Below are 15,956 nucleotides of genomic sequence, written 5' to 3' on the forward strand. Positions count from 1 at the left end.
AAAGAGAATTTTTCCGCGTAAGTCGCGTTCTGTATCGAGATCATATGATGCGAGAAAAAGTGGCGAAATCATACAATCTTTTAATAAATTATGCTTTTTTATACGAAATTTGAAATTCTGGACAAAGGGGAACTTCTTACCGCAGAAGTTAGTATGATCTCTCGTATCATCTTTTGATGTATTGTGTGATCCTGATACAAAACTCGATTTTCGGGAACAATTTTCGTTTTGCACAAAATTTTAAGTAGAAAGGTCATTTTTGTGGGTAAGGAACATAATTCATTGAAAAACACATTGGATATCTTTTGCGTCAAATATTATTTTCATTTTTATTAAAAATACAGTGTGAATACACTGTATTTGATAAATATATAATTATTCACTTTATCATGTAAATTATAATATAATGCAATATAATACAATATAATACAACATTATGCAATATAATATAATATAATACGATATAATGCAATATGATATATTATACAATATAAGACTGCTTTACAGAAAGAACAGAATTCTTCTTTTCATGCCTTTCAAATTATCGAATCAAGTCAATAAAATTTATTTCAGAAGAAGTTTGCCCTTTCTTCACAACATGCAAGCTAATAGCCGGTAACTAGCAATATAAGATTGTATTCTTTAAAAGTTCACAAATTTACTATTAAAACATACTATAATTTATAACATTTTACAATAATATATACATAATATATTATTTAATATATAAATATAATATATTACATATAAGATTAATTATAATTAATATTAATATATTAATATATGAATATATTATTTCTTGTAAGATATTTTATAGATCTGATTTTTTTTATTTTATTTAATATTTAATATTTATTTTTTGAATGATTTTCGATAGACGTAGCGATTTGTAACGACTTAAGTCTTCATATAGCACGTCGTTGAATTTCGGTCTGAACAAATTCGGTTGAACTAATAAAAGAATACGCAATATTATTAAAAGAAATAAATTTGGCTTTGAAATCTCATCATTTGATCAGGAAAATATTATTAGTACCGTATGATGAGCCTCTTCATGTCAACCGAATGAATAAAAGATCTATTTTGATACGTTCAGTTCTTCACGAGATATTCCAATTTTTCGAGATAAACGGGACATTTATATGTGTATGTGTAGTATATAAACAATTTGCAAATACAATTAGGAAAATAATATTTGTAAATTGTTTATATTACATTTTCAGGCTCGACAATACGAACAGAAGACTTTCCAAAGATTTCTAAGCTTTCTATCTCCTATATATGATGTACAATATGACTGAAATGTAGTAAATGATTATTGAATACAAAATTATTAATACGATTCCTTTAATTTTTATGTTCTTCTACATAAATCGATATGTAATATTAATAAAAAAAGATCGAGTTGGATTTAACGAATCGTTTTCTTCGTCAAGAAGGTATTAGTCGTAAGAGGGGCGTTCTTCGTGTTCAAATCAGGTACGAACTCGTTTCTTCGGCGAACCGGTTGAAGCATATGTCGCATATATGTCCTATGGCTAACTAATCCCCCATGACCAAAATCGTCACCCACGTGCAATTTCGTCCCTTCTCCTTAAACAACGTTCTGATTCTAGCCATCGGCTATTCGTATTTGCATGCAAAGAAAATTTCATGGCACTCATTTATTTCTTTTTTTTTTTTTTCTTATTATGATCAATTTTTTATGTCATTCGATAAATTTAATATCGATTTTAAAAAGAATAAATCTTTTGCTTCTTTCTTTTTTGATTTATTTGTTGTAAGATATTTTCTAGAAGATCTGATTTTTTTATTTCGTTCATCATTTAATATTTAATATTTATCGTTCGAAAGATTGTCGATACTTGTAGCTACTTGTAACGACTTAAGTCGGAGTCATGACTCACCCTGTAATTACATCCCTAAAGTGTGAGAATATTTGTCATATGTAGTACGTATGCATGTACAATGTATGTACGTGATCATGCATGCGTGAAACACGTTCTTACAACACGTGCATTATTTAACGGGTGCAATGAGCGGACTCGTGTGAACGAGCGCCAAGAAACGCTGTACGCTTTAGATATAGACCATTTATTTAATAAATTATTGCAAATGTATAGATTTCTAAAACACATGTATTATGATGTTAGATATAAAACATAAGATTTATTATCTTCTACTAATTTATTGCCTGTTTCACGGTCTTGATACTTTCTTCATTTGCATAAATATTTAATAATTATTTAAATATGTATTACTTCGTAGGGTTTCAATAAATAATTATTTCTTTGTTATAATGTATTGAATTAATCTTTCGCAAAGTTATATTCGATAGATTTTATATTTCGTTCAATGAAAATTGTACAGACTTTATGGAATGATACATATTTTGTACTAACTTTCAATACTTTAGATTATCTATAATAATTTAAAGGATACAGGAGCCCGATTTATTTTCGTTTTTTTTTTCTTTTTTACATCAAACCATTCTTCTTTAGAATATATTGAGATGAGGTTGATTACATAATTAAATAGAAGGATTTATTTATTCGAATGATATTATCGGAATATCCTTTCTTCCCTTACGTAAGTATATCATTGAATATTACTCAATTTTAGAAAGACGAAAGGATCTTGACATGACTTTTTCTCTCGCTTTCTTTTTCTTTTATAAAAAATTGAAAAATTACATACAAAAAAATATTCATCGACTATATCTACTTATCCGATTTCTTTAATTGTATTTTATATTAAAATAGTTATTAAAGATTCTAATAATATTTCATGATTCAATCGATAGATAAATATCAATTATTACATTTATCTATAGTCGTATATTCAATAAAAATATGTATGACGATTTAAAAAATTCGTTTTTAGAAATTAGAAGGGTAAGGATTTAAAATAGCAACTAGTGATCCTTTTTTTCTCTTGGAGATCGAGAAACTATGATGACTATGATGGAGAACGGTGTGTATAACCGATTGTATAGAAGAGAGAACGCGTCTCGCCTTTGTACGATCTGCGAATGGAGTGCTCGTGGAGGCGTACATTATATTCCCGTATAGGTTAACCTACCCCGCCCACTTGCGAGCTACGTGTCCCAATACCTGGCAGCGATATGTCAACAGCTACTTTCCACTCCACAGTTCTGGCACAACGTATACGCTCTTTTATCTTGCGAGGAGAACGACGTAACGGCGATTACGGACCGTCCCGTAGAGCCGCCATACTCGAGAGTACATGTTTTCCTCGGCTTTCGAACGGCTTTGAACTCTTTTCGATAGCCCACGATTATTATATCGATTATCGATACAATCTTTACCTAATGGTCTTTATTTTTGAAAAATTTTCATCGAAATACTGGTTTTTCATGATCGTTTGATTATTGAATAATCCATTGAAAATATATATCTTATATATATATATATATATATATATATATACATATATATAGTAAATTCTTGTATTTCTTGAAACACGTTTGATTATTTTTGTACATAGTTCGTTTATAATTAGTATGAATCAAAACGCATATCTATATCTCTGTTTCATAAGAGAAATAACAGTGAGATGTTTCTTCAGGATGACTAGACTATTATATTAAGATATTAGATCATATGATAGAATCTTTTGCATTTAATATTATGCATTAGTAAGAGTAATATTAATGGACGTGATAAGGAATGATAATTAATTCGACTTTCAAATATATAAATTTGATATCTACGAACGTTCATTTGTATCGTTTAAATATTGATAAATAATTTTATATAATTATCTAAATATTTATATCGAAACGTACAAATAATATATATATAACACATAAATTTCATATTTTTAATAGAATTCCTGTATATCTATATAAAAATTTTACACATAAACATGTTCAACTAATATATCGTGTATAATTCTTTTTAAGATTAAAGTTACCGATCGAAATATAAAATCCAATCGCCCCACCCATCCTCCTGCCCGTTTAAACTTTCTCAATCGTTAATTGGAAAAGAAACGATTTATATTTTTTTATTAAAAAAAAAATTACAAAACAGGATACAGCTATAGATACCTAGTATCATAACACGGCAAACACGAATAAGAAAGGCACGCGCGGTGTAGGTTTTAACGAGCTGTACTTATAAGGTGTAATTTAACGCTCTTGGAGTTTGACTCCACTCTTGGGAGGAAGGTCGCCGTCGACTTATTGTACATCGGAAATTAAAGAATTCTCACCCGAGCGAGGGAATGCGAGACGTGTGTGCTGTTGTAGCGTAGGAGAGAAAAACGAAGCGTTAGAATGAGAAGTCGTAGACGAAGGAGAAATAGAAGGAATAAGAATACGAATGTGTGTACGTGTGTGTGTGTGTGTGTGTGTGTGTGTGTATGGATGCATGTATGTATGTATATATGCATGTATGTATGTATGATGTATATATGTATGTATGTATGTACGTATGTATGAAGAAGAAGAAGAATAAGAAGAAGCAAAAGTGGCTTGCGCTCGCGTCTCTCGATTCCTCTCGTTGGTGGTTCGCGGGGTTAAATATACCCTCTGTGTTCGCATCATAGAGAACGGCAAATCGAAGGATGAAGCGAGATGAGAGAGAAAGAGAAATGAGAGAAAGAGAAACGAGATGAGAAAAGAAAGAAAGAGAGAGAGAGAGAGAGAGAGAGAGAGAGAGAGAGAGAGAACATCAAAGTTAAAGAAAGACGAACGGATGCGCTCTCGCGAGTGTGCGAGAGAAATAGAAATATCGAAGGAACGTGTACACATGAGAAAGAGAGAGAGAGAGGGAGAGAGAGATAGAGATAGAGAAAGAGAGAGAGAAAGACAGAGAGAGAGAGAGAGAGAGAGAGAGAGAGAGAGAGAGAAGGGAGAAGTCTGCTATTACAGAGTACGTCCGTGGCCACCGAGCACAGCCCGATATGGAGCAATCTCAGATTTCCATCCGCCCAAATCGAGAATATACGCCCGCGCCACCGCTCGAACGGGCAACTCTCGGCGTCGTCGGGCGTCGCGACGGAGATGGTAGCGCTTCTCGGGGTTGGTGCTTGGCCCGTCGTACTAGTAACAGTGCCAAAAGTGCCTCAAAACGGTCCATGCTCCTTCCTTCCATCACACGTTCCTTCTTATCTCTCTCTCTCTCTTTCTTACATACACACACAACATTCTTACTCTCTTACTCTCTCTCTCTTATTCACTGTCTCTCTCTCTCTCTCTCTCTTTCTCTCTCTCTCTCTTTATCTCTGTCTCTCTCTCTCTGTCTCTCTCTTTTCCTTCGTCTTCATCGTCTTCTTCTTCTTCTTCTCTTTCCTTTCCTCTCATCTCCCGCAGTGAGTCCATCGAAGACACGTGCTCCGCGTTCTCATATCACCTTTCTTCTTCCTTCCCTCATCCCTGATCCACACGACTCATCTCGAAGGTGGGGGATCGTCTCATCCCTACAGAGGGTCGCTCAGTGTTCCTCTTTCTTTGTACATCGATGATCTCGTCGCGAATACGTTCTCATCGTCGTTATCTTCGTTGTCGTTGTCGTTGTCGTCGTAGTTATCGTTGTCGTTGTCGTTGTCGGTGACTGACAACAAGTGGTCTGAGAGAGCCGGGGTGATCTCATTTACCGTTTATTTAGTGACTGGCTAATATCGATCATTAATATTGTTTCATTTTTTTTTCTTTCGTTACGACGAAGAAGAAATAGAAGAGAAGAAGGGAAATCGTTTTTCTTTCCTTCTTTCTCTTATTTTTTCTTTTTTTTGGAGAGGGTTTTTTAACCTTCCCCCAAATTACTATAGGTCCTATCTTCAAGGACCTCGATAATTAAATCGAGACAAGTGTTCGTACGAAGGACGATACGTTCATGTTGCCAGAAAGCAACTTTCCCGTTACAGGTAAATTATTAGAACAGATATTTTTTGATTTCGTTTTATTTCGATTACGTTAATTATTATAGTTAATACATAACATAATGAATTATTAAGGACTATCATTTTCATTCAATCATTGTCATTCGACCCACGTGGCCAATTTTGTCTGGTGACGTTTACCTTGTAAAAACATCGGTTTACTATATACGAATACAATGACCTATTGGATCATAATCAGGCCAATAGATTATGAGTATTCATAATAATTGATGATGGGTTATGATCTGAAACTTTGATCTATCGAATAGTTCACGATGCTTTTAGTATCTTTCATATCATCATGTTTTATTGAATTTTCATTATATTAACATCGTATTTTCTCTCTCTCTCTCTCTCATTTTTTTCCACATTTAATACTATCATTTCCGCAATTTGGAGAAAGCTTCATTCCTTATAAATTTCCTGTCGATTTCTTTCGAGAATCTCTCGTCACCTTGACATATTTTTGAGTATTACAGCTGACTTTCCGTTTTTAACCTAGTTGTCCTCCTGCCAATTGTATGAGAAAGATAGATAGATAGATAGATAGATAGATAGATAGATAGATAGAGAGAGATAGAGAGAGAGAGAGAGAGAGAAAGAGAGAGAGAGAAAGAGAAAGGGAGAGAGAGAGAGAGAGAGAGAGAGAGAGAGAGAGAGAGAGAGAGGAACACATGCATCGTGCTCCGTATACTTTAACATGAAACATTTCGTATCGTCCACTTGTTGCCCGTATATATCTATCACAAGCTTACACGCGTTTCTCGAGTATCGATTTCACGTTTTCTCGATACTCGAGATTTCTACCTTTCTCTCTTTCAAACAAAAAAAAAAGAAACAAAAAAATGATTACCGAGAACGATTTAGTCGGAAATGAAAATAAAGAAAGAAAAGAAATAAAAAATTTCTCTGCCTATCTGTCTGTCTTTGCCTCCCTTTCTCTCTCTCTCTCTCTCTCTCTCTCTTTCTCTCTCTCTCTCTCTCTCTCTCTCTCTCTCTCTGTTCATTCTTGCTTTTGATTTACGAATCTTTTACGTTATTATTTTAAGAGCTTACTCTCGTCGTAAATTATTATCTTCTCTTTCAGAAGAAAAAAAAGAAGAGGAAAAGTAAGAGAGAGAGAAAGAGAGAGGGAGAGAGGAAGAGAGAGAGAGAGAGAGAGAGAGAGAGAAAGAAAGAAAGAGAAAGAGAGAGAGAGAGAGAGAGAGAGAGAGAGAGAGAGAGAGAGAAGAAGAGTATTCGACGAAGAGTAGCCGGCTCGTAAAGATACACCACCGTGTGCCGTACCAAGTCCGTCATACATAATCCCAAATATGGAGTGAGAAATTTGAGAGAGAACCGAAAATAGTGGCGCTACGCCAGCCGCCCTCTAAAAATAGCCAAAAAATAAATTGTAGTTACGCGCCCGCCTGCATCATTCTATAAGCGAGCTTCAATGAATCGGGTGTGCCTTTGCTTTTGTATATGTATGTGTATGTGTGTGTGTGTGTGAGTGTGTGTGTGTCTCTCTCTTCTTTCTTTCTCTTTCTCTCTTTATCTCTCTCTCTCTGTCTCTCTTTCTCTCTCTTTATCGTACTACCGTTATTATGTATTAACACATACATTTACCCCACAACGATATATTATTAACGATTATATTACCTTTTAACGGGTTATGATTAAGGGAACAACGATAATAAGCAAGCGAACTTATGTGAACCAGGATATAGTTCGCTTTGATTTATCAAAATAATTTATTCGATTTTATGTTTTCTATGCACACCGTGCTATTAACCCGAATATTCTAATGGATGAATGATGTTTAACATTTATTGATAATTTTTATGAAGTATAAGATATTTCAATCATTAAAAAAATAATATATATCAAAAAAATATACACACACATATACACACATAAAATATATATTCCATACATATTCCATATATATTCCATATATATATATATATATAAATTGTAAATAACATGAATTCCAAGAACGAACGAGAATTTACGATAGAATTGATAAGCCATATTATTATTTTTTTGTTTTATTTTGTCCTTTTCTAAACCTTTCACTGCTAAAACATCCATGTTGTTTCTTCTCAATTAAAATGGAATATCAATTTACAAGTATATCTTGCGTGCAATCATGCGTATACGAACGCGTTTCGATCATATGCATAACAACTATACACTCTCAACCACAACATAGTTTCTCTCTTAATACTATTTCCTTCTCTCTCTCTCTCTCTCTCTCTCTCTCTCTCTCTCTCTCTCTCTATTTATCTTATTATCTACCATAAGAATTATCGAAGAATACCATTATCGAAATTAGTTCTCAAGACTTTTTTACGTCCCGTTCGTATTCCTCTTTTCAATTAGATTCATCCGCGCGTATCACAACGTGGCTATTTTTCTTTTTATCTTCAAACTCCAGAATCATTTCTTCTCTCTTTCTCTCTCTCTCTCTCTCCCTTTTTCTCCGTTTTATCATTGACTTTTAACAGATAATAACAGATTTACGATTTACGTAGAGAGACTACGTAATCTTTCGTATGTTTTCGTTATCACGTAATACAGGATGAAGAATTAGCCTAACGATTGCGTTCTATTGTCTCTCTCTCTGTCTCTTTCTTTTTCACTCTGATTCTTTCTCAAAATATTCACCGATCTTGTTGTTATAAAATCTCATTCTTTCTAACGAAAAAGATCGATCGTACGTATTGTCCTTCGAAAATGAAGAAATTCTGTACTTTCATGAAAAAAGAAAAAAAATAGAACAAAAAAAAAATTCTATATTATATCTGCAAGAGAGTTTGAGAACGTACAAGGGTCCCGAGTTCGGCAATGTTGGTGTTGGTATTGGTAGCAGTAACAGCAGCAACACGAAGGTGCTGCCGGTCGTAAGAAATGAAACCCGATCGAGTAAAGCCAAGTACGGTCGAAGAATTGCGGGTGTTGGGTGGGCCGTACGTGTGTCCAGTTCTATTTCCGTACGTGAATATTTTTATCCTGTGCGGTGCTGTAAAGTCAGTATGTATAATACCGCTTCTTCTTCTCCCTTCTACGTCTTTCTCTTTCTCTTTCTCTTTTTCTTTCTCTCTTTTCCTTTCTCTCTTTTCATTTCTGTCTGTCTGTCTCTCTCTCTCTCTCTTTTTCTTTCTGTATCTCTGTGTCTGTGTCTTTCGAACCTCTTCTTCGAGCCCGGTTTTTTCATCGACGCTTGGAAATACTCGGCACTCTATCTTACGAGGAAACTGTTGTATCGCTGTTTTAAAGAAACTCTGCGAAATATGCGATATTGTAAGAGATAGACGATAAGGATACAACATCCGATCGTTTTACCTCGATCAACGATATCCTTTATATGTTTGAGATTTTACAAGAGACAAGAGATTTTTATGAGAAGGAAGGAAGGAAAGAACGAAGAAACGTCGTTGATAACAAGGAAAATATATTACGAGTGATTTAATATAAGTTATTATAATTTTGTCGGAAGATCGACTCATCTCTTTTTGAGAAAGAATATAGAGAATTATCATTTAATTCCGTAATTTAATTTTATTCCATTCATAATTCAATAAAAATAGAAAGGAAAAATTAGTGTTTTGAATGAAGGGATGATACCAACTTTTTCTTCTCGTAAAATACAGCAATTTAATAGTTTAGAATTCGTTTGAATTAATATAAACTATTTTGCACATCGATACATGTACAAGATATAAATATATATTCGTTCAACCACATATCGTAGACATGAATTTTTAAACTTTCAAAAGAAAAAAGAAAATGTTAAGTAAGTAACCTATTATCTAAAGATAGTAACTACGATAAAGACTTGGAAAGATCCAGCCACAAGTCATGGATCATAAACGACGACTTCGTTTCCCTATTATGCGATTCCGAAACCTTGGACGCGTCCGCAAAACCCACACGCGAGGCATCGATGGTGTAACACTTTCGTATATATATATGTATATATACGTATATATATATATATATATATATATATATATATATACACACATACACACACACATCGATGGACACGTGTAAACGCAGTAGATAAACCTACATAAACGCATTTATAAATCAGAATCAGGATCTGCATGTGGGTATTTGTTCGGTTTTCTTCCATTTCTCACGCCTGCCGGTTCCGAGCGCCGACACTTATCGATCGACGTTTAAATCGAACTGTGCGCGTTCATTAATAAAACTGTTTACGAATATATCACGATACCCACTTCAAACAAAGTTGTAATAATAGTTAACCGATTGGAGTCCCACGTCTGACCTTTTCGTATCACGAGTCGGCATCTTGATCAGACGAGATGCGCGAGGAAACATGATTATTTATTTATTTATTTATTATTTATGTATTTATTATATTATGCTACAGTTTATAGCCAATATCTAATCGGTCACGTTCCGTCTGTTTTTTTGTTTGTTTGAAATAGGGGGCACTATGCAAACCGAGGAAGTCGTGCCTCGTGCACAATCAACTGGCATAGACTTGGCCCTAACGGACAACAATTTGCAGCATCATCTGCATCATCATCACTCAGCGCAAATCAAGTGCCCATTGGCGCCTCTCGCACATATGGCCGTTAAGCAAGAACCCCAGGAGGAGGAGGAACGTAGTCGTGATACCAGCACGTTGAGGTGAGTTTAGTTTCGATTGGATGTATCGTTGAAATCAATCGTTTCATTAATAATCATCGATTTTTCTTTTTTCCTCTTAACGGATTTTACAGTCCGCAAACGGACACGAGTTCCGTGCAAGTGTCGCTCGATGGTAAACATGGAAACGAGCAACAATCCGTCCACCATCGTCAGCTTCAAACGTTGGAGGATGCTCCCGGTCAAACATGTGCTTCAGATCAAAGTAACAGGAGTAGAAGCAGGTAAATCGATTTACCTGTGATTTTCATCAAGAACTTGCGTCTGCTAAGTTGGACAGTCAACTTTGATATTCATCTTGGTTGGTTGGTTGGTTGGTTGGTTGGTTGGACCCTCTCTATAAACTCTTAGCTTGCTTTTATCGAAAGAATCTCGAAGGGAACTCGCGTTCGCTGTATCACGTTGCTAACGATGTCCACGACATAAAGCTTGCGCCACTTGCAGAGAGCAGGTACTTAAGATAGCTAGTAAGAAGGATAAGCGCCGGGTAAACTGGTTCGTTCTCGAGTACATCGTCGATAGAGTCTATGGCGAGACTCATGGAAAAAAGAAGTTCCTGTGCGTCGCTGAAATACCACGAGTCGATTACCGTTACTGAATTTCATTATACCGCCAAGCGATATAAGCGATCGTGCCATGGAGCAGCTCTAGGAAGGGAAAAATGTCAAGATATGCCCTCTGCATACGATGGAAGGTGTCTTACAGTGCGGTGTATTAGATTGCCGTCGAGGTGTGGTTTGGAATGCAGTTATCGACTACGACGAGGTTAATGAAGGAACGATGTTGGCTTTGTAGTTATTGAAGCGAGCCTATTCTCCTTTCTTATGACTCGATTATCGAAGAACATACACGTTTTTGTTTTCTCCCCTTCAAAGAAAGAGAAACAATAGATACGATCAAGAGACGCTCGTTAAAATAAATGTTTCGTTTGAAAATCGAATGATATCTTCGTTTTGCTATTTTTTTTTTCTTTTTTCTTTTTGTTACAGCCGTGGCAGACGAAAGTCACGATGGAAACTCAAATTCCATCATCAGGCATTACCGCCGGAGTATCTGGACCATTACGAGGCATCTCTTGCTCAAGAGGCATTAAATTCATCCTCACCGACTCACACGAGCGAACAAACAGCACCGAGTCCGGCACCTACGAGTGCCACGTCCACGCCTAGTCCAATCGCCGACGTTCACGGTTGGTTGCAACGTATAGCTGCCATGCAACAAGAACTCTGTCCCCAAACGGTGCAACAACAATGTACGAACTTTAATTCCGGTCAATCTTCGGCCTCGAGACGATCAGTGATCACTTCGACTTCTTCCCACGCTTACACTGTACCCCATCACCATCATCATCACCACCATCATCATCATCATAATCACGGACACGCTCAACAATCGTCCCAGCAGACATCCACGAGGCCACCAATGAAGTATTCCGATCTACCTTACATGGGTGAAATTACGCTCGACAATAGTAAACCTCGGAGAGGACGTAAACCAAAAAAGGCGGACATTTGTCATTTGATTTACAAGAATTATGGTACTATATTGCCAGGTACACCTGGCCACGAAGAAAAAAGGCTCTCTCCTCAAGAAAAACCTGATTGTCGGGATCAGTTACCACCTCAGATACCATTTCAACGAACGGACGTTCAGAATAGGATCAGTAGTCTTTTAGAAAAACGTCTTACTCAAGAGACCAGGCGGAATTTTGTCTTGACGGATACTACGAACGAGCAGGACGAACCGTTGAATCTCTGCATCAGAGATCTCAATCAGTTGAAGATCAGGTTACTTCGGAAGCATGGAAACGTTTACGAGTCCGGACAGGTGAAGAGTGAAGCTTCGAGCGACGGGGAAGACATCGAGTGTTTGGGCACGACCTTTCCAAATTCTTCCAATCGCTTAGTAGATTCAACGAATCACATCAACAACAACGTTAATCACGGATCCGACGGATCTACGGATCCAATGATTACACCAAATCCAGGATTCGTGTATTTCCCAAACGCTGGTGTTTTCATACATCCGATGGCCCTACAATCGCAATTGCTTTATTATCAAAAGATGGCCCAGAACGACAAGTGCTTTCCACGCGGTATAGAATATTCTCAGAAAGAACAAAAAATAGTGCCAAAATCAATATACTCGATGATGGACACGAAGAGTTCGAGTTCGGTTTCACCAACTACGCCAACTACGCCAACGCAACAGTCTCAAACAGTTCCAGTTTCAGCTCCGTTATCGCCCAGGCCTAAGAGAAATGCACCGGTTACTCAACATCAGGGACAACCGACGAAACGTAAACGTTCGGCGATCTTTATCCCGCCGATGCCTTCGGAGAATAACAACAATCCTGCTACCGAGGTGAGCATATGTAAATTCAAGTTCACCGGTGGTGCCAAACCGAGTTTGCAAGAGAAGAAAAGCCTTTCCGTGGATTCAGGTGGCAATTTTAGATACTACAGTGGCACCGGTGACAAAAGTATGCGCGGTTACGAGTTCTTTCCACGCGAAGCCCTTCAACAACAAGCCGGCCAATCTGGATCTTCAGCGGGAGCGTTTTTAAATGCGTCTGGCGAGAGAGTACAACCACCGGTAGTTTGTCCACGTTCTAACAGCCAAGAAGATGGCCGTCGCAAACGAAAGACCAGGAAATCTCTTCAAAGGGAGAAACTTGAACAGACATTCAAGGAAAAGGGTTTCCTCATTCAAACGCAACAATTGGAATCTGCGGAAGGTGCTACCTATTGTAAATTCCGTCAATTAAGAAAATTCACGAGATATTTGTTTCGAAGTTGGAAGGACTATCTTCCTGGTAATGTGCGCGAGTTATCTAACAACGGGGAGAGTGATATCGTTGATGGTGACGTTGAGACCGACGCCAGAATCGTATCGTCTCCTGTACCTCATACGAATCACGACGCGTCGTCGCCTACGTACGTCGACGATCATCGGACTCTTCCTTTAACGTGAACGTTATGAACTATCCTAAAGTGTCTCGTCCTTCGAACTCTCATACACGTAATGGAGTTTATTTTCTTGCGGCGATATACGAACGGCTATGAAAATATGCAGCAGTGGAACTTTATGATGCCGATAAGTCATAACTATCTCTATCTCTTTCTATCTGTCTGCCTGTCCATTTGTCTGTTTGTCTGTTTGTCTGTCTCTCTCTCTCTCTCTCTCCCTCTCTCTCTTTCTCTCTTTCTTTGCTTCCTTCGTTCCACTTGTACGCTGTTGCATTTACAGTGCCCGTGGAATCTTTGAAAACTGGAGAGGAATTTTACGATCGGTTTACGTTCGCGACTTATCGACTGATTTGCGATTACGTGAGAATTTTCCTAATTAACGGTTAGAGTAATTCATTGGAAAAAGAGGGAGGGGATCAGGGCTAAAGAGGGAAGGAACTTGAACGCCTTGTTGTATTATCTGTGATGCGTATCAAAACGAATTTCGAACATTTTCTCCGCGTCGTTGTGTATATTAAATATAAAAATAAATTAATTCAGAAATATCCTATTAATTAATCGTAATAAAAGAATATGTCGATGTAAATTAAGTAAACGAGATCAAACGCGTGCTTTCGTGAAAAAGTGAAAAGTAACGATGAACGTTACGAGATTAGATATACGAATTTTCCTCTTTCCCCTTTTTTTTCTCATTCTTTTTTGCTCTTCTTCCTTGCATCTTTCTTTCTTGGATTCGTTTAACGAGAAAACACCGATGTAAAATCGATCGCAGCTTTGTGCCAAAGATGGGAGACTGGAACGTATGTATGCGTGTGTGCGTGTGCGTGTCCCGTGCGCTTATCTACGTACGAGACACGCACGTAAGAAAAAAAACAAAACAAAAAAAAAACAGAAAAATAATAAAAAGAGTTAGAGAAGAACGTGTTAACCAAAGAACGATGGTGTGTCTCAAGACTTGTCGTTGTATGACGACGACAACTTCGTGACAGAGAAAGTGAAAGTCGAAAGAATTTTTCGTTCGTAGGAGTTGGGATTATTGTAAATAAAGAAAGGAAGGGAAACAAAAAAGAATAAACAAGAAAAAGAAAAAAGAAAATTGAAATAAGAAAAGAAAATTCTTCCTTTTTCTTTCGAATAAAAAGTTAATTTACAAAGTTCCGAGGGAAGTGCATTTTGCGATGTTGTTGTTGTTGTTTTCTTCCGAGTGCGACCCAGAGTGAGACTTTAATGATAATAAATACGCGACGTTCTTATTTTTGTTTATCGTATTTTTGTAAGACTATATCGAATATCGTATTAATCGATAAACGCAGTCTAACGAAATCTAGTCCTATTTATACTCTTGTTAAATCAAAAGCGCATCGTTTTTTATTATTATTATTACTATTATTATTATTATTATTATTATTATTATATTATTATATTATAATTATTATTATAATTTGATTATAGTTATAATTATTATAGTTACAATTATAATTATTATTATCATTATTATCATTATTATTATTATTATTATTATTATTATTATTATTATTATCATTTAATGAATATTTATACAATTTCGTTCACACGCACCTATAAAAGCCGCTAAATAAAGCACATTATCTTTCGCTGATTATAATAATAAATGTATATATGTGCGATACAATATCACGCATGCCTGATTATTTGCGAAAAGAAAAGAAGTAATAGGAATAACGTTAATTGCGATAAGTTAACGATGCGTTATTTAGACAAATGTTGTGCGACGTGCAAACAAAAGATATATGTGTATACATACATACATACATAAATACATACATACATACATATATATATATGTATATATATATATATATATATATATATATATACGCCGTACGAGTTATAATTTATATCGTAGATATTAAATGAATCATACGACTTGTACATGTTGTTTTCGAAATTGTTTATGAAAGAAAAGAAGAAGGAGAAAAAAGAAAAAAAATTAAAAAAGAATTAATCCTACCTGTGTAACATCAGGAACCGTCCTTCCCAGATATTAAATACGTTTTAGCAAAAAAAAGGACGTTTATTTTTTTTCCTTCTATTCTCTTCTTTTTCTTCTTTTACATAGCCTCCTCTTATCGCCTGTAAGAAAGAAAAGTTACGAAGGTTCTTCTAGGTTAAATAGACAAGCTGAAAATAAACGATTTTTAAATTGTTATCGGTCGTTTTCTGTATTTATTTCTTATTTTCTTTTCTTTTTTATTATCCCTTTTCCCACCATTCGCCTTCTTATTTCGTCTTAAAAAATATAGAAAAAGATATGAGACCGTTGGAGAACAGGTTGATCTCATCTTCTCGAAGATTTTTCTACGTCGGATAATAATCTCTTTGATAGAAAACGAAAAGAAAAAGAAAAAAAAAAACACAAATGAAAAAGAAAAAAAAAGG

General features: G+C 35.8%; 1 protein-coding gene across 3 annotated transcripts in view; it reads left to right on the forward strand.

Moving 5' to 3' along the window:
* Positions 1-15,726, forward strand: part of LOC122628197 — a 34,487-nt gene extending 18,761 nt beyond the window's left edge. For 2 of the 3 annotated variants that reach the window (XM_043810213.1, XM_043810212.1), the window contains exons 3-5: positions 10,347-10,551; positions 10,644-10,793; positions 11,559-15,726. In XM_043810213.1, coding sequence (XP_043666148.1) covers positions 10,355-10,551; positions 10,644-10,793; positions 11,559-13,542 — 2,331 coding nt within the window. In that variant the 5' untranslated portion in view covers positions 10,347-10,354 and the 3' untranslated portion in view covers positions 13,543-15,726. Of the gene's footprint in view, positions 1-5,279; positions 5,893-10,346; positions 10,552-10,643; positions 10,794-11,558 lie in introns of those variants that run through there. The other variant, XM_043810210.1, reaches the window with a different exon arrangement.
* Positions 15,727-15,956: the final 230 nt, after the last annotated feature.

This window comes from Vespula pensylvanica, chromosome 3, assembly GCF_014466175.1.
Source record: "Vespula pensylvanica isolate Volc-1 chromosome 3, ASM1446617v1, whole genome shotgun sequence".
Taxonomy (NCBI): domain Eukaryota; kingdom Metazoa; phylum Arthropoda; class Insecta; order Hymenoptera; family Vespidae; genus Vespula; species Vespula pensylvanica.